The 17,430-nt window shown below is 44.2% G+C and overlaps 1 protein-coding gene across 4 annotated transcripts in view; it reads left to right on the forward strand.

Annotated features, from left to right (window-relative positions):
• The first annotated feature begins 513 nt into the window (after positions 1-513).
• Positions 514-17,430, forward strand: part of Vps33b (VPS33B late endosome and lysosome associated) — a 22,938-nt gene continuing 6,021 nt past the window's right edge. The window contains exons 1-16 of one of the 4 annotated variants that reach the window (XM_031387116.1): positions 514-945; positions 5,415-5,495; positions 5,806-5,867; positions 7,168-7,217; positions 7,530-7,597; positions 10,962-11,023; positions 13,698-13,792; positions 14,677-14,781; positions 15,157-15,253; positions 15,458-15,535; positions 15,716-15,789; positions 16,197-16,283; positions 16,429-16,519; positions 16,747-16,821; positions 17,041-17,105; positions 17,219-17,273. In XM_031387116.1, the coding sequence (XP_031242976.1) occupies positions 10,966-11,023; positions 13,698-13,792; positions 14,677-14,781; positions 15,157-15,253; positions 15,458-15,535; positions 15,716-15,789; positions 16,197-16,283; positions 16,429-16,519; positions 16,747-16,821; positions 17,041-17,105; positions 17,219-17,273 (880 nt within the window). In that variant the 5' untranslated portion in view covers positions 514-945; positions 5,415-5,495; positions 5,806-5,867; ... (1 more) ...; positions 7,530-7,597; positions 10,962-10,965. Of the gene's footprint in view, positions 946-1,009; positions 1,436-5,414; positions 5,496-5,805; positions 5,868-7,167; positions 7,218-7,529; positions 7,598-10,961; positions 11,024-13,697; positions 13,793-14,676; positions 14,782-15,156; positions 15,254-15,457; positions 15,536-15,715; positions 15,790-16,196; positions 16,284-16,428; positions 16,520-16,746; positions 16,822-17,040; positions 17,106-17,218; positions 17,274-17,430 lie in introns of those variants that run through there. The other 3 variants (XM_031387113.1, XM_031387114.1, XM_031387115.1) reach the window with 3 other exon arrangements.

Genomic DNA, 17,430 nt, shown 5'->3' on the forward strand with positions numbered 1-17,430 from the left:
AAACTTAGAGATTCACCTGCCTCTGCCTCCCAGTGGCTAGGATTAAAGGCGTTCGCCACCACTAGCCGACTACTTCTATATTTTGCCTCTTTAATTTGTTCATTGTTCTATAGCATGACTGTGCCACAAGCTTATTCATTTCTCCCATAACGGCCATTAACAAATCGAACTCCAATATCCAAGGGTTACAGCTGGCAAACCTTAACTTTCATAGTCTAACACATTCATTCCTCTTTTACCTTTTATTACCAGGAAGCCACGGACTGACTAGTTGGAGGCTAAATTAACAGCTGAGACTCCAGCAATCAGCGCTCTGCAGATTAGGTTACACACACACACACACACAGCGCTCTGCAGACTAGGTTTCACACACACACATCTTACATTCACACAAAGTAAACCTGTAAAAAAATTAACTCGTCGCCTCCCGTTTTCAAATGTCCCTCCTCGGACGCCGTCCTCTCCCAGTGCTCTAAGCGCCTACAGGGAGACCCGGACTTCCGGGATGTCTAGGAAGTGGCTTTTCTCTGGGTGGGAGGCGGGGTTCTCCCGGCACGCCGCCGAGTGTGAGGTTGTAGTTGGGAATCCTGCTGACAGGCTGAGTGGACTCGGGCGGGACCAGTGACTGTAGGTCTCCAAGGAGAGTCACCGAGGCTGCGGCCGTTTGTCCAGGAGGTGGTCATTCATCTGTCGAGTGCTGCAGAAGAGCGAGGGCCCCTCGGGGGTCCTGGAATCCAGAGCCCAGGCAAGCGGGATACCAGCCTGCGAAAACACCTTGGGCTGTCGCCGGCCTTTTCGAAACAGGGACCATTCTGCTACTCTCTTACGGTGGCTCAGGTGACCGCTCCCATGGCTTTTGCCCATCGGCTGGACGCCCCTGAGCTTCCCGACTTCTCTATGCTAAAGAGGCTGGCTCGGGACCAGCTCATCTATCTGCTAGAACAGGTCAGTGCCTGCCATGGCTGGCTCCTTTACTGCGTCAACAGTGTGGCCCTCAATGTGACTTCTTCCTTGCTGAGTCCCTTGGTATTTTTCTTTGCGCTTTCGAGGCAGGTCCAAAATGGGGCAGTCAACAGGAAAAACCAGAGTAGTAACAGTTGCTTGCGACCTGGCCAGAGACTAAATGGCCTCTGTGCAAATGAAAAAGACACACTTGTGCCAAGCGTCAGTGGAGATGGAAATACAATTGAAATACCTCCGTCACTAGTTAGATTCTAGAAGGTCCCCTATGAAATAATGACCCCTAAGGGTGTTGGATGGTAAGTGAATTCTAGACTTCCTGAAAAGTTCAGAATAAATAACAACAGTTGGGGTGATCTAAGAGTTACTTGGGATCTGGAGTTTGAAGAATAAACATGCTTTCTCTGGCAGTTGGGCTGCTAGATGGGAAGTCTAGCAGGGAAGGACTGAAGCAAGAGCTATCAGAGGTTACATTGTAGGTTGGAAATACAGTAGTTAAACATTTGCCTATGTAGGGGCTTAGGTTTCATCCATTGTACCCCATGGAAAAGAAAGGGGTGGTTGTACACACCTTTAATCCCAGTACACTCATTCCTTCACAAGGAGAGGCAGGCAGATCTCTGAGTTTGAGACCAGCCTGACCTACATAATGAGTTCCAGGACAGACAGGGCTACACAGAGAAAAATTGACTCAAAAAAAAAAAAATCAAAAACCAAAATCAAACAAACAAATTACACAGAGGCTGAAGACCCACAACCATTTGTAGTGTGAAGCAATACTTATTTATTTTCTGTATATGAATACACTATAGCTGTTTTCAAACATACCAGAAGAGGGCATGAAATCCTATTACAGATGGTTGTGAGCCACCATGTGGTTGCTGGGATTTGAACTTAGGACCTCTGGAAGAGCAGTCAGTGCTCTTAACCGCTGAGCCATCTCTCCAGCTCCCTTGAAGCAATACTTGATGTTTGCCATAGTGGTTTGCAAATAGAGCAAACAGACAACAGGCTAGTCCGGAGAATACCGATTAAAGTAGTAAAAGCCTACAAAAAATTGGTGGCCATAGAAATGAGAGAAATGGTGGGGTTGGGATGTTGGTTTTGTTCTTTGGATCTTACTGGGTAGCCCAGGGTACCCTCTGGCAATATCTCTGATTCAGCCTACCAAAGTGCTAGCAGTACAGGAATTTGCCAGCACACCTGACCTGTGATAGATTTATAAGTTACAGTGAAAGAAAATTCGGGGACATGGATTAGTTGTAACTATTGAGGAAGGAGCAGAGTTTACCTGGCCTTTGAATCTGTATTTTTAGGAAAAGGATGTTGCTACTCTCATTGTAATGGCTTGCTTACTGTTCATGGAAGCTTCTCAGGTATAGGAATGGTGTGTGTTCTGCCCAGCATCATGCACTTAGCTTAGAGTCAGGCACACAGCCTGGTGTGCTTAAGGAAAATTTGTTGTATCAACATTGAACAAAAATGAAAAGCACACACATGTAAGTAAAATCCATGTAGACACAAAATGCATGTGCATGTTAGTGTGTGTGTGCGTGCGCGCATACATACACACACACACACACACACTTCTAGAGGAAGAGGCTAAGTGGAGGAAGTTGATTAATTTGGAGTGTAAGTAAAGTTAAAGTGCTATAGTAAGGGGCTATGGATGTTCCTCAGTGTATAGTTCCTCTCCTTTGGGACCCTAGGTTCTAGCCTAGCATTGGATGGGGCTGTAGGGGGAGAGAGAGAGAGAAGGAGGAAGGGAGGGAGAGAGAGGGAAGAGTGACTGACTAGTAGAAGGGCTGGGATGAAACTTGGAATATGGAAGAACCTTAGGGGACACAGGAATGTATTGTATTTCTCCTTTGTATGTCCCATAATGCTAGTGTAGAGATTTGCACATGAAAGTGTTTCAAAAAGTATGTGAGGAGCCAGGCAGTCGTGGTGCATGCCTTTAATCCCAGCACTTGGGAGGCAGAGACAGACAGATTTCTGAGTTCAAGGCCAGCCTGGTCTACAGAATGAGTTCCAGATCAACCAGGGTTACCCAGAGAAACCCTGTCTCAAAAAACCAAAAAAAAAAAAAAAAAAAAAAAAAAAAAAAAAAAAAAAAAAAAAAAAAAAAAAAGCATGGCATGTCAGGAATGGAAAAGATGAGTGCTAGAGAGTAGGAGAGAGTAAGGATAGAAACTTATTAGTGGAGTATTTTGGCAGAAGAGGCACCACAGGGTAACTCAAGGTTAGAGGAACTCTTTGGACAATATTACCTTCCCACTAATTCCTGGTTTTGTTTTTTGTCTGTGCATGTGGCATGTATGAATGCATGTTTACGTATGTATGGGTACATACACATGAGCCCATGGGTAGGGAGGTCCAAGATTGACAATGGTAGTCTTTCTGCATTACTGTCTACCTTATTCACTGGGGCAAGTTTTCTCACTGGAACCTAGAACTTGCTGATCCAGACTAGTCTAGCTAGGCAGTTGCTGGAGGGGTCCTTCCTCTGCCTAGAGAGTGCTGGAATTACAAGTGGCCCAACATGCCCACCTGCGTTTCCATGGGTGCTGAGGTTGGAAGGCCAGTCTTCACACTTACACAACAAACACTTCATCACTGAGTCACTTAGCCCTGGTTTATGTCTTTTTAATGAACACTGCTATTCAGGCTTGATAGATCAAAGTCATACTTGACTGTTGTCTCCCTTATACTTAACTAGGCTGCTGAATCCTGTGGGTACTTCATCATACATGGCTTTAAAAATAACATACACTCACCAGGCAGTGGTGGCACACACCTTTAATCCCAGTATTTGGGAGGCAGAGGCAGGCAGATTTCTGAGTTCGAGGCCAGCCTGGTATACAGATAAAGTTCCAGGACCATTAGGAGTACTCAGAGAAACATTGTCACAAAGAAACAAAAACAAAAAACAAACAAAAACAAAACCTACCAAACCATTTCCACGATGCCAGCATCTGCAGTGTTAACACTGTTGATACCCTTCTAGTTTGAAAACTATTTCTTGTGAGGCAGTGAGATGAGTTGGCAAGTAAGGGGGCTTGCTGTGCGTACAACCCTGTTAACCTGAGTTCAGTTCCTGGAACCCACATAAAGGTGGAAGGAGACAATCTTCTCCACAGTGTTTAACCTCTGCATTACATATACCACAGCACACAAGTTCGCATGCACACGCCATGCACATACATAACTACATTTCATATTCATCTTCATCTGTTTTGTTTACACTGCCCCCAGCCTGAAGCATGTTCCCATTGTCCATGCTTTCCTGCTTGGTCTGCTCTACTACCTTTTCAAATGAGCCCTACCTTCAGTTTCTCATCTCTTCCTTTGTTTAACTATTCCGTCTAAACTTCCTGGCTGATTCATGCTGTAGTTTGCAAAAGCTGTCTGTTCCCCTTCTTCCTTAAAGGAGCAAGTCCAAATTCCCTACCTATTGCTCAGTTCTGGTTGTCTGTTTCAAAGCTATTTCCCACCATTTCTTTGGCATCGATATTATTAATTCTTGGTACTGCAGACATGCTGAGTGCAGTAATTCCGTGTTGTAGGGCCTGTTCTTTACACTGGGGTTGGCTTAGCAGCATTCAAACTTATATGCATTAGATGCCAGTATCTCCCTGCACTCTGTTCCAGATAACCCAAAATGTGTCCCGCATTGTCAGATGTCCCCAGCTGAGAACTGCTGCCATCACGCACCAAATATGTCAATCCAACTAAATTGCTTGCTCAGCCTTCCCCCTCTCCACATACCCTTGCTGGATTGTCTGGTAAACATCACTAACAACTCTCAACCCTAGTGTCAAGGCCTAGTTGAAAGGAACCTTCCAATGACTTAGACCTTTCTATCACTAACTGTGACTGCCTTCTCTTGTACAAATGAGAGAGTAGCATCCGGGCATTGGTGCTATCAGGAGGTGGGGGCAGGGGAGAGGGTTAGTACTAGCTGGGGTTTTCTTTTCTTTTTGCAGGGTGGTGACTGAAATCAGGTCCTCATGCTTGCAGCATACATGCTGTATCACTGAGTCACACATATATCCAGCCCTGCCATGATTGTCAAAGTTCTGCATTAAGTGTGTCATGTTTGTAACTAAAAGGAAAATGCCACTGGAAAAAATATTTAGCAGTTAGTTGAAAGTGTTACAGAATGCAAGATGGGCTTTTGTTGAGTCGTTATTAGGAATTGAGAAACTGTTATGAGACAAAGTATAAGAGACAGTGACCAAACACAATTGACTGACAAGGAGCCAAGCTGAGAAAATAAAATATTTTTTTACATGTCAGTGGTGAGTACAGACAGTAAATAAGATGCTTAGCTAAATGTCTAATACCATTTTAACTCAAGATGAAGTTTTTGTTAAATGAGTGACTGAGTAAATTCCCAGCTGAAGGAAGCCTGTGTGACCTTTGAGTGACCAACCATACTTTCTTTCTTTTAGCTTCCTGGAAAAAAGGATTTGTTCATTGAGGCAGATCTCATGAGCCCTTTGGATCGAATTGCCAACGTCTCTATCCTAAAGGTACCAGCTCTTTTCTCAGGGCAGCTCCTGCCCCCTTTCCTCTCTGAACAGTTTTTCTTTTGACAAGCATAACTAATTCCTGAAGACTGACACCCTTGACAGGGTGAAGTCAGTCAGCTCACCTGGGCAGGCACACAGGGGATGGTGGTGATGTTTGTTTTGTGTTTTACTTTTGTTTTTTCCGTTGACAGTAAGGCAGAAATTTTAGTGGGATGAGAAGAGGATTAACCCTTTAAGTGTCCTTGCCTTTGTGTCAAGCCTTGGCTTTTCCAACTCTTGCGTTTGTTGTTGTGTTTGATTCTCTCTGTAGCAACATGAAGTGGACAAGCTGTACAAGGTGGAGAATAAGCCTGCCCACAGTTCCAATGAACAGTAAGTGTCTGGGAGAGTCGGTGTCCTTCAGGCTGGAGGAGGTCCCGAGGCGTATGTTTGTTTGCCTTGCTTTGACCTTGCCTGAGATCTGTAGCCAAGGTGGCTGTGATGAGGCCCAGTTCCCTGAATGCAAACTGTATCATGCACCCATTGATACTCAATGTGACACTCAGATTGTTAGTTTGCCTTTCTGCACCTTCTTCCATTCTGCCTTCTCCCTTCTCTACTCCAGGTTGTTATCTACCAATCAAATTATCCCTTGTCCAAAAATTGTTACTTTACTACCAGCCACCTCCAGGGATGGTAGCTAGAAGACGGCTCAGTGGTCAGGGTTTAGTCTTGGAGCCCATGGAAAGGTAGAAGGAGAGAATCTTCTGCACAGAGTTGTCCTCTGACATCTCCATGTGTGCCTGTACTCACACATACACATAACTAGTAAACAGATAGATAAATAAGTAAGTAACCTCTAGGATCAATGACTTAGCAGGTAAAGATATTCCCCAGCATGGGTAACAGACAACCTGAATTTTACCCACATAGTGAGCAAGAGAACCTACTCCCACAAGTTGAACCTGCTTCCAAACGGTCAAGAACATGCCTTTGCCTTCCTGTTACTCCACTCGCTCTGCCTAAAGTTCTCTGCTGTCCTTCACTCCTATAAAGAACACCAGGCTTTCAGTCCGGTCCTGCTCTTCATGAAGCTCCCTGCCAGACTGGATTGATTTTCCTCTCTAGATCTCCAGGGTGTTTTGTATTGTCCTGTCTACATGCCATGCACTCTCAGTCTGCTGTGCAGGAGATCAAGCAAGCATTCTACCATTGCACTGGATCTCTAGTGCTTTGATTTCTTTTACACATTCCTCAACCTTGAGTAGTGTGTACCTTTCTTTAGTAGAAAAACTTCTAGATATGTGGAAATTATAAACACACATTCCAGTTCTTATTATATACAACTTATAAATTATAAACTTAGAAATATATTAAATGTTTTATATTTATATACTATATGTAAGTATATATAGTATATATAAATATACAAATATATATAATTTTGGCCCATTGGATCATCAAATATTTAGGAAGAGGAACTCTTGGATCTGCCATAGAGCCAATAAAGATACTTACATCATCACATTGTACCTGTCATTGAGGAATGTCTTCTGTGGATGGCATGTGGAAGCTCAGATCTGCAGGCCTGGTCAAGAAGGGCAAATGATGAAAGACTTGTTTGCTTTAATTTCTCCTTAGGTCCTATCATCATCTTCATGATTTTTCCTAACTTTCCCTTTCTCATCCATAGATTGTGCTTCTTGGTCAGACCTCGAATCAAGAATATGCGCTACATTGCCAGTGAGTGAGCCATGGTACTATATGGAACTAAGCCGGGAAAAGGCGGGCAAGTGAGAAGGGCCTTGGCCATAAAGGACCCTTTGATAAGAAAAGACTCGATGGGCCTTTTTGTACATTTTGTGGTGTACATTTATAATCTCTGTACTTTGGAGATCAAGGCAGAAAGAATCCAAGTTTGGAGCTAACCTGTGCTTTATAGCAAGATCTTAGTGAGGGAGTGAGGGAAGTGGGGGGACATTAGGAAGGCATCTTTGTTTCTTGTCTAAGAAATGGCTCATGGCTTGCTGAGTTACACTCTCTCTCTCTCTCCAGATCTTGTCAATGCTGACAAACTGGCTGGCCGAATTAGAAAATACAAAATCATCTTAAGTCCTCAGAAGGTAAGTTTTGATCCTTGAAGGAGGGAAATATGAGGTTGAACCAGAAGGAGGACTTGATGTGATATACTATTCTGGGAGATGTGGACAAATATCTGCTCAGCCCAGATAGAGACTTGATGACAGACTCAAGTATGGATACACCAAAATCCAGCTTGGTGAACCAATGAGTTTTATTGGGGTAATTTACAGGCATATGGTAGGGCTTACATACAGGAGACAGAGCTGCATTACCAAAGCTTACTCCTAGTATGGCTGACAGTCACAAAAGTTAGAATCTTAGAGGGTATTGCGGTCTGCAGGCAGCTCAAGGAGAGTGTCCTTTTCAGGTGGCTCAGTTGCCCCCTGCTGCTTCCATGGAGCTATGTTTGGCTGAGACGGCTCAGTAGTCGTCTTTGCTTATGTGCTCCTGGGAAGGGAGGGGCCTAGTGTGTCTGGTCAGTTTCAGGGGCTTCTTACTGGAGGACTGAGTTTCGCTCTCAGAGACTGTAACAGGACTGGGATAGATGGCCAATGGCATGCTGTCTTTTCAGTATGTGTCTATGATTACTCAATAAAGGATCTATCATCAGACTGCCCCTAAAGGAAGCATTGTGGGATTTGTGAATTGTGGAATAGTGTCTTCATTGTCGGTTTCTTTGTAATCCACCTTCTCTCTCTCCCTCTTTTTCTCTCTCTCTTTATGGGGTTTGGGGTGGGGATGGTGTGGTCTAGTTAAGGTCTTAGGTGTCCTGGGTGGTTACTCCACCACTGAACTACATCCCCAGTCCTAAATAATTGGAATAATTTTATATTTTTCAAAGGGCTTGTATGTGTCCCTACCCACACATATTCCTGTGTGGTAATGGTACTGTTTTTTTCCTGCTTCTGTCTACGATTGCTCCTTCTCAGCCTTTTCTCCCTGTTTCTGTATTCTGTACCATTTGCATTTTGCTTTTCCTGGACTCCTGTCCTTAATGTAATACACACACAGACACACACAGCCCATTTTCTTTGAGACATAGTCTATGTAACTCAAGCTGTTCTTGAACTTTCTCTTGTAGCCGATGACCTTGGGCTCCTGATCCTTCTGCCTCTTCCGAGTGCGGAGATTGCAGGTGTGATTACTATCACTGACTCCATATTTTTTTTCTTGTATAAAGCTTGTCATATATTGAGATAGGATCTTACTATATAGCCTAGGTTTGCCTTGAATTTATAATTCCTGCTCCTGACTCCAGTATACCAGGATTGCAGGCTTATCTTTTCATGCCCACCTCAAAACACTTTATAAAATATATACATCATTGACTCAGGATCTCAACATCTCAGTGTGTCCAGAAGCCTCATAGGTGTGTCCTAAACAGAACTCCCTATTCCACCTCCTGCTCCTCTTCCTAGTTGTGCCAGCACAGCTCTTCCCTCAAAGACTGCTAGATGCCTACTCCTTTATAATGTTCCCCAGTCTCTAAGGGAGATGAGAAAGCATAATACGTAAGTAAAACTGATGAAAGAGAAATGAAGTTTGGGGCTAGGTGATTCTGGAGGTCCATTGTAGACTGTTGGGTTTGGCTGTCCTGATTCATGGATTCTGTAACTATTATCCTCACCATTGACTGCCTCAGGTTATTTTTCTTACTACCATGAAATACCTGAGGCTATAAAGCATAAAGACTTACTTTAGTTCATATTCTGCAGGTTCAGAATTGAAGGGGCACGTCTCATGATGGCCGTCTAGTCAGCAGAGTCCTGCATTGATGTAGGCATCAGGTGGTGAAAGACAGAACACGTGGGTGTGCCCTGATCCCTGATTCCTTTTGTAAAGCCACCAGTATTCAACAGTATTCAATCATGGAGCCTCCACGCTGATGACTTTACTCAATCCTAGTAAATTCTAAAGACTTTCCTCTGGACACCATAATTAGATTAACTTTACATTCTTAATATCTCACAGTGGAGCTTAATACAAAAATGAGCTCTTAGAAGATGTACTCAAGCCTTTTTCAAAACTTGACACTAACTGTAGGGGAACTCCAGAGAAACAGAAAGAATAGGGCCAAAAGTGTAGCTTGTGTGAGGCCCTAGGTGTTTTTAAAAAATATTTATGTATTGTTGGTGTGTCACACTCATGCACAAGGGGAGAGCAAATGCCATGGTGCTTAGGTTGAGGTCAGAGGCCGACTTTTGGGAGTCATTTCTCTTTCCATCATGTTGAGCCCAGGATCAAATTCAGGTTGTCAGACTTGGCAACAAATGAATTTACCTGCTGAGCCATCTCACAGGCCCTGTTTGGTTTTGAGACAGAATGCCACTAATTAGTCTAGGGTTGCTTAGAAGTTACTGTTCAGTACAAAACTGCCTTGAACTCCCAATTTTCCTACCTCAGCCTCCTGAGTGCAGTGATTACAGATGTGTGCAGCACTTCCCACCGAGGCCTGGTTTTGACCTTCACTGTGCTAGTAAACTTTTCATCATTGTGGTGGATAAACCTGTGAAAAAGCTTAAAAGAAGAAAGATTTACTTGGGCTCTGGATTTTTAGAGGTTTCAGTCCATGGTTAGCTAGCTCTATAGGGTTGGGGTTTTTTGTTGTTATTATTGTTTTTTGTTGTTTTGACACACTCCCTACATGTTCCTGTCTGGCCTGGAACTCACTATCTAGAACAGATTTGCACTGAACTCACAGAGATCCACCTGCATCTGACTCTGGAGTGCTGGGGTTAGAGGAGTGCCCTCTATCTCATTTCTTTCAAGTTGTTTACCTCCTGGCATCCAGAAGCAGAGACCAGAAGTGATTAGGTTCCACGATCCACTTCAAGAGCATCTGCCTCTTATATTCCCACAGAAACAGGCAGCCCCAGACTCCTTAGCATGGCCTGCCATGTATCCCACAGTCCCTTGGCTGGGTCCACATGGTGGCACACGCCTTTAGCACTTGGGAGGCAGAGCCTGATGGATCTCTGAGTTCCAGGCCACGTTGGTGTACTAGTCTAGATCCAGGATAGCCAGAGATACACAAAGAAACCCTGTCTCAAAAAACGAAAACACAAAAGAAAATATCCCTAGCCACCCACTTCCTCTAACTAGTCCCCACCTTCCTTCTGCAGTTGTACCACCTTGTCAGTATATTTAGATATATTTTGAGTCCACAGGAGATTAATTCCTTGATTAGACAGATCTGTTTAGGTCAGATCATGACCTAGCCATCTCTGGAAACACCCTTATAGATTGACCAGGCAGAGTGCTTTACCAATCTTTAGATGTCTCAATCCAACAACCAAGATTACCATGACATCCAGCATCAGGAAAAAAAAAAAAAGACAGGAAGAACAGATTAAAGTTGTTACTAATCAGCTTTTCCTAATCAGCTAATTGACTTTTCTCTTTCAGTTTTATGCATGTGAGATGGTGCTTGAGGAAGAGGGAGTCTATGGAGGTGAGAGGAACCGAATGTGAGTGAAGGGCGAGAAAACATGTGAAGAAATAAATAACTCGTGTTCCCCACTTCTAGCTCCTTCTCTGGGTCTCACTCCTGTTGGCATAGTGAGAGCTCCCTGGGAATGAGATTGAGAATAGGACCCATTTGAGAACAGCATGGGAGGCTGCCTCTCAGATAAGCACAGACAGGTGGCCCAGCCTCCTCAGCATGGCCTGCCGAGTATCCCAAGCAAGCTTCCTTCCTCTCCCTTCAACTCACAGTGTGCTGCTCCTTTCCGTAGCTTGTTACCTTCTAGTCTCCCGGGCTCTGGCTCTGCACTTGCTTTTCCTCTGGCTTAGGTGTCTCTCTGCCCTGAGCATTTTCCCCACTGACATTCACTCAGGCTCTAATTGAACTGCCCCTGCTTTAGGGACGTATCTCTCTCTGTAGCTCAGGTGTTCCTGGTCTGAGGCTGGGGTCTGGGCAGTAAATCCCAGATTTCCTTGGCTTCTTAGCAAAGGATTGAAAGTAAGGGCTGTCTGGGGCTGGAGAGATGGCTCAGCAGTTAAGAGCACTGACTGCTCTTCCAGAGCTCCTGAGTTCAATTCCCAGCAACAACATAGTGGCTTACAGCCATCTGTAATGGGATCTGATACCTTCTTCTGGTATGTCTGAAGACAGCTCAGTGTAGTCATATAAGTAAAATAAATAAATCTAAAAAAAAAAAAAAAGGCTGTCATAAATCTGCAAAAGAAGCAAGCTAACTTCATCCAGAGTTAGATGATAGTACAGAGGATAAAGGGTTACACATCAAGATTGTCAGCTGGCTATATGAGTGACAGTACTCAAGGTCTCCAGGCTGGAGATCCCTCTCTTTCTGTTTTGAGACAGGGTCTCTATACAGTCCTGGCTGTCCTAGAACTCACTGTGTATACCATGACCTCAGAATCACAGAGATCCTCCTGCCTCTGCCTTTGGAATGGTGGGATTGAAGGTGTGTACCACCATGCCTGGATTATGGTCTCTTTTTATGGGATCTATAGGAAGGCAGGGCTGGTTACTGAAAAATCATAGTTTGGGTTATTCTCCATTTTAATTGATATATTAGATCATATATTCATTTTTTTCTATTGCCCATATCTTCCTACAGTTTGTTTAATCTTAATCATATGTATCCCCAATTGTGCATATGCATAAGATGGTAAAGAGGACAGTCCCCCTAAGAGGTCAATTAAGGATGCAGTTCAGGCTTGATCAGCGTTTCTATTCTTTGTACCTGATATATTGGGAATACACTTGAACAAAAACTGTCTAGATTTGATTGTTACTAGGGATGAAGAAACCTATAATATTGTTCACAGATGGGAATAGATGTAGTCCAGTACAGGTGGTGAGGGAGGGGATCTCGAGGTTACTACATACATTGTTTGGAGAGGAGTGTATATGCAAAGTGCATGCAAGCCAAGGAAGTGGGCTGCCAAGTACATTATTACGAGAGTTGGGGAGTTTTACATAAGCAAAACCAAATAGATTTTCAGGCTAAACTGTCTCCTATGCTTCCCTGCTTTACAGGCAGACCTGAGATTGTCATCTTGCCCCATTCTCCTGTCTTATTGGTCTGTGATATCAGGGAGTTGACTTTATTTATCTGTTTAGAATACTGGCTGTTGTATGAAGGGCCTTGTACATGCTAGGCAAGTATTCCTACTACTGAGCTCTATTATAGTTCTTTTTTTTTTTTTTTTTTTTTTTTTTTTTTTGGTTTTTTTCGAGACAGGGTTTCTCTGTGTAGCCTTGGCTGTCCTGGAATTCACTCTGTAGACCAGGCTGACCTCAAACTCAGAAACCTGCCTGCCTCTGCCTCCAAGTGCTGGGTTTAAAGGCGTGTGCCACCACCGCCTGGCTTCTTTTTTTCTTTTCTTTTTATTTATTTACTTTTTTTGGAGACAAGTGTCTCTGGATGTATCACTGGCTGGCTTTGAACTCACAGACTTCTACCTCCACCTTCCAAGCTCTGAGATTAAGGGTGTGCATGGCAGTGCTGGTCTCTTACTTTCTTATACTGAGTCAAAGTCTCATGAGTTCCCTAGCCTACCTTTGCACTCACTCTATAACCTAGGCAAGCCGGGCAATCATTCCTTTGCCCATAGTTATGTTAATGCCTGTAATATTTGTGCTCATAGTTTCCTTATTTGCTTCATGATGAGAATTTAGCTCAAGGCCTCATGTAGACAGAGCACGTGGTCTCTGCTGCAAGCCCAGAGCGCTCTCTTTTGCTCTTTTGGAAGTACAAGTGTGATAAGTGTTGTGTCATAATTTGCTACATCTGTTCATATAGACCTTAAGTTCCGGAAGACTGGGGGGGAACTAGCCCTTTTTATTCACCGTTGTCTCCCTGGTGCTTGATACAGTCCCGTGTTGAGGTGAATTTCAGTATTATCCACTGAGTCATGAGTGCAGATGAGGGTTTTCTCAGCACTTGTTGTCAACCCTAATATAAACCACTACTTAGCACATTGCATTGTCCTTCTATGACTGTATTAGACACCCCTTAAAGACGACTATTTCTTACTTTGAGTCTCCAGTGCTAAATGTATTAATTGGCTTAGAACAGCATTCAAATATTTGTTGGATGGCTATGGCAGACCTTCATTTAGCATGGAACCAAGCAACTTCTAGCTGAAGGCTCATGTTCTCTGTCTCCACAGATGTGAGCTGTGATGAATGGGCCTTTTCTCTGCTGCCTCTTGATGTGGATCTGCTCAGCATGGAACTGCCAGAATTTTTCAGGGATTACTTCCTGGTAATTTAGGGCCCTTGAGTCTTAGTGTCAGGAGATAGATATTGGGTCCAGTGGACTAGAAGTATTGACACTTTTTTCCAGCTCATATTATTTATATCATGAGTGAGATTGATTTCACAGATGAAGGCTACAGGTTATTTTGTATTGAACTTTTGTCAGGGCTCTCAGTCAGCTGTTGCTGTGGTCAAACACCTGAGAAAGCCTCTTTGTTGTTGTTGGGTTTTCTTGGTTTTGTTTTTTTTTTTTTTTTTTTTGAGACAGGGTTTTTCTGTGTAGCCCTGGCTGTCCTAGAACTCTGTAGACCAGGCTGATCTCAAAGTCAGAGATCCACCTGCCTCTGACTCTCAAGTGCTGCAATTAAAAGTGTGTGCTACCATACCTCCTTAAGGGAAGGAAGAATTATTATTTTAAACTAATGATTTTGGGTGTTCTAATTCATTATTTCTTATAGGGGACATCAGAACAGCTCATGATGGCCAGGGAGGGAGAGAGTTAGGGAAAGGGGAGAGGGAGAGGGAGTGGGTGAAAGGGAGAGAAAGGAGAATATGCCTGGCAGGCTTTTTCCTTCTGTTTCCCTTATTCTGCCTGGGGACTTATTTGGCCATAGAGTATTTATTTTCCTGCAGGGCAGATCTTACCCTGCAGTTAATCCTCTCTGGAAACACCCTCACAGATATACCCAGAGGGTAGCTTTACTATGCTTCTAGGGACTTTCCACTCCTTTCAGGGTGGTTGTCAGGTTATTGACCATCATAGGGGTCTGTAAAATGAACTTCTCCAGCATTCCCTAGACACTGCTATCCCACTCCAGAGTATCTAGGGCCGCATTCTCCACTGCACCTGTTGGGTTAACCTGGTCTCCATGCCCCATGTGATTGCTGCAGGAAGGTGATCAGCGTTGGATCAACACTGTGGCTCAGGCCCTGCACCTTCTCAGTACTCTCTACGGGCCCTTTCCTAACTGCTATGGCATTGGCAGATGTGCAAAGGTAAGAGTGTGAGCAGAACTCTTGGCCTAAAGCCTGTTTTCCTTTTTCTTTACCCAACAGAGATTATCCCTAGGCATCTCTGACATAAGGAATATTCTTTCCTTTGCTTTTCTGCCCCAGGATGTTTCCCTAGAGAGGAAAATTGTGTGGCTAACAGATAAGCAAGAGCTTCTAAGTCAATTCCTCTTTTATCTTGGGGGTCATTTTCCTCACTGGTATGGGAAGATAAAAGCTAATGGAAGGATAGGCTTGTATTCCTGTCGGTTAACTCCCTTCTTGGGGATAAGACAGAGTATGCCATAGAAGGGGTTGGCCTCTGTAAGTTGGGCCTTCAAGAGGACCTGGACACAAACAGATTGTTTTGGGCTCTGGTAGATGTCATATGACCTGTGGAGGAAACTGGAGGAGGAAGAGGACAGTGAAACCAAAGGTCGGAGGCCGGAGATTGGACATATCTTTTTCTTGGACAGAGGTAGACATTGCCCAGCACTCTCTTATCTTTGGGTCCTAGAAGGCAGAAATATGGAAAATGTTCTGGCAAAGTTGGGATCCTACAGTTAGGGCTGGGGATTTTAGTGTAAACATGGGCACATGAGGGCGTTCTTGAGCCAATATTGAGCAGACTGAATAGAAAGTTGGGTCTAGGGAACCTTCATGTTTGGGATCTTGGTTTCAGATGTGGACTTTGTGACAGCACTTTGCTCCCAAGTGGTTTATGAGGGCTTGGTAGATGACACCTTCCGAATCAAGTGTGGTAAGTGCCATGATCCTCTGCATCTTGGCAGAGTGGAAATGATGCATCCTCTGGTGGCTCCTGTAGTAGCGCAGTTCTGTGGGGAGACTGGTGACACTGGGAGACCTTTAGTAGAGTTAAAGAATGAGTAGGAGAAGGTCTCTGTGGAGCTGCTAATAGTTGTCCCCTCTGCCTTCAAAGGAAGTGTTGACTTTGGCCCAGAAGTCACATCCTCTGACAAGAGCCTGAAGGTGCTACTCAACGCTGAAGACAAGGTGAGGGTGTAGGTGTGTCTGGATTTACTCAGGACCACTGCTACACAAGGCTGGGGTCCAGCCCTGAGCAGGAAGCCAAATCCTTGGGAGGTTTTCCCCATCAATTAGGATCAGATCCAAGCTAGGAATGATGGCTTCCACTTGTAATTTTATCTTTTCAAAGATGGAAGCAGATGAATCAAGAGCTTAAGACCAGGCTCAGCTAAATAAAACTATCTCAAAATCCAAAAATAAATATATGAAAAGAGTGGATCCAGGCCCTCCTGACACCCACTGCTGATACCAACTCTGCTCTGGTCTTATTTTGGCTTGTACATCACTTCCTGTGCTGTTATTGTACTCAGGAGGCAGGAGGGGCCTGGTACAGATCTGTCATAGTAAGTGGCTTCTGTCTTGCTCTCTCACAGGTGTTCAATGAGATCCGCAACGAGCACTTCTCTAACGTCTTTGGCTTTTTGAGCCAGAAGGCCCGGAACTTGCAGGCCCAATATGACGTAAGGCCTGTGCCTCTGTTGACTTTCTTCAGTGTTCTCTTTCTAATCCTAAGATAGGCCTCCTGTGTCTGCTCATGGATGGGGAGTGGCTGAGGGAAAATGGGGCTTTCTGGGGGATGCTGACCTATGGGGAACATCTCCACAGCGCCGGAGAGGCATGGACATAAAGCAGATGAAGAATTTCGTGTCCCAAGAGCTCAAGGGACTGAAACAGGAGCACCGCCTTCTGAGTCTCCGTATGTGCTAGCCTGGGGATAAGGGGAGGTGACTGTGTGCCCTCCAGGGGAATGCTATTGAATGCTATTACTTTCTTCCAAGAAGAGATTCTTGTTCTCTTGGCATAGTCTCATTTGATTTAAAATAAAAGAATGCTTAATGGATTTTCCTTTATGAGGTTTTTCCTCTGGCAATCAAAGATTTTCCTTGTGGAATCAGGAAGGTGAATTTTTTGTCCTTTCTGCAGATATTGGGGCTTGTGAATCAATCATGAAGAAGAAAACCAAGCAGGACTTCCAGGAGCTAATCAAGACTGAGCATGGTAACTGCCAGAGCTTCACAAAACTCTTCCTTTTGCTCCTCTCCCACTGCTTTCCAGCTCCTGGAAAAGATGCTTTCTAGCTCTCTCCAGCTGATGTTGCCGGCTGTGTGGAATGCTGGGGTCCATAGCTCTACCCAAGGACAGAGAAAAGAGACTGAGAAACAGACATATCTCAGCTAAGCTCATCTCCAGGAATGGCTGTTTTCTGATCTCTTACAGCGCTGCTGGAGGGCTTCAACATCCGAGAGAGCACTAGCTACATCGAAGAGCACATAGACCGGCAGGTGTGCACTGGGAGGCTGCAGATGAGGGTTAGAGGTGGGGCTGCCTGAGCAGAAAGAAGAGAAGGCGTGCATCCTGAAATGTCAGTCCTCCTTGACCATTCCTTCCTGTGCAGGTGTCGCCCATAGAGAGCCTACGCCTTATGTGCCTTTTGTCCATCACTGAGAATGGTGAGCCCAAAAGATCAAGCCAAGAAGGCTAGATGAGAAATATGTATGCCTCAGGGAAAAAGAGGGGATATTTGAAAGCCCAGCAGATGGGGGTTTTTGTTTTGTTTTCTTTGGTTTTTTTGTTTGCTTTTTTTTTTTTTTTTTTTTTTTTTTTTTT

This window comes from Mastomys coucha, unplaced genomic scaffold (genome assembly GCF_008632895.1).
Source record: "Mastomys coucha isolate ucsf_1 unplaced genomic scaffold, UCSF_Mcou_1 pScaffold21, whole genome shotgun sequence".
In the NCBI taxonomy this organism is placed as follows: Eukaryota; Metazoa; Chordata; class Mammalia; order Rodentia; family Muridae; genus Mastomys; species Mastomys coucha.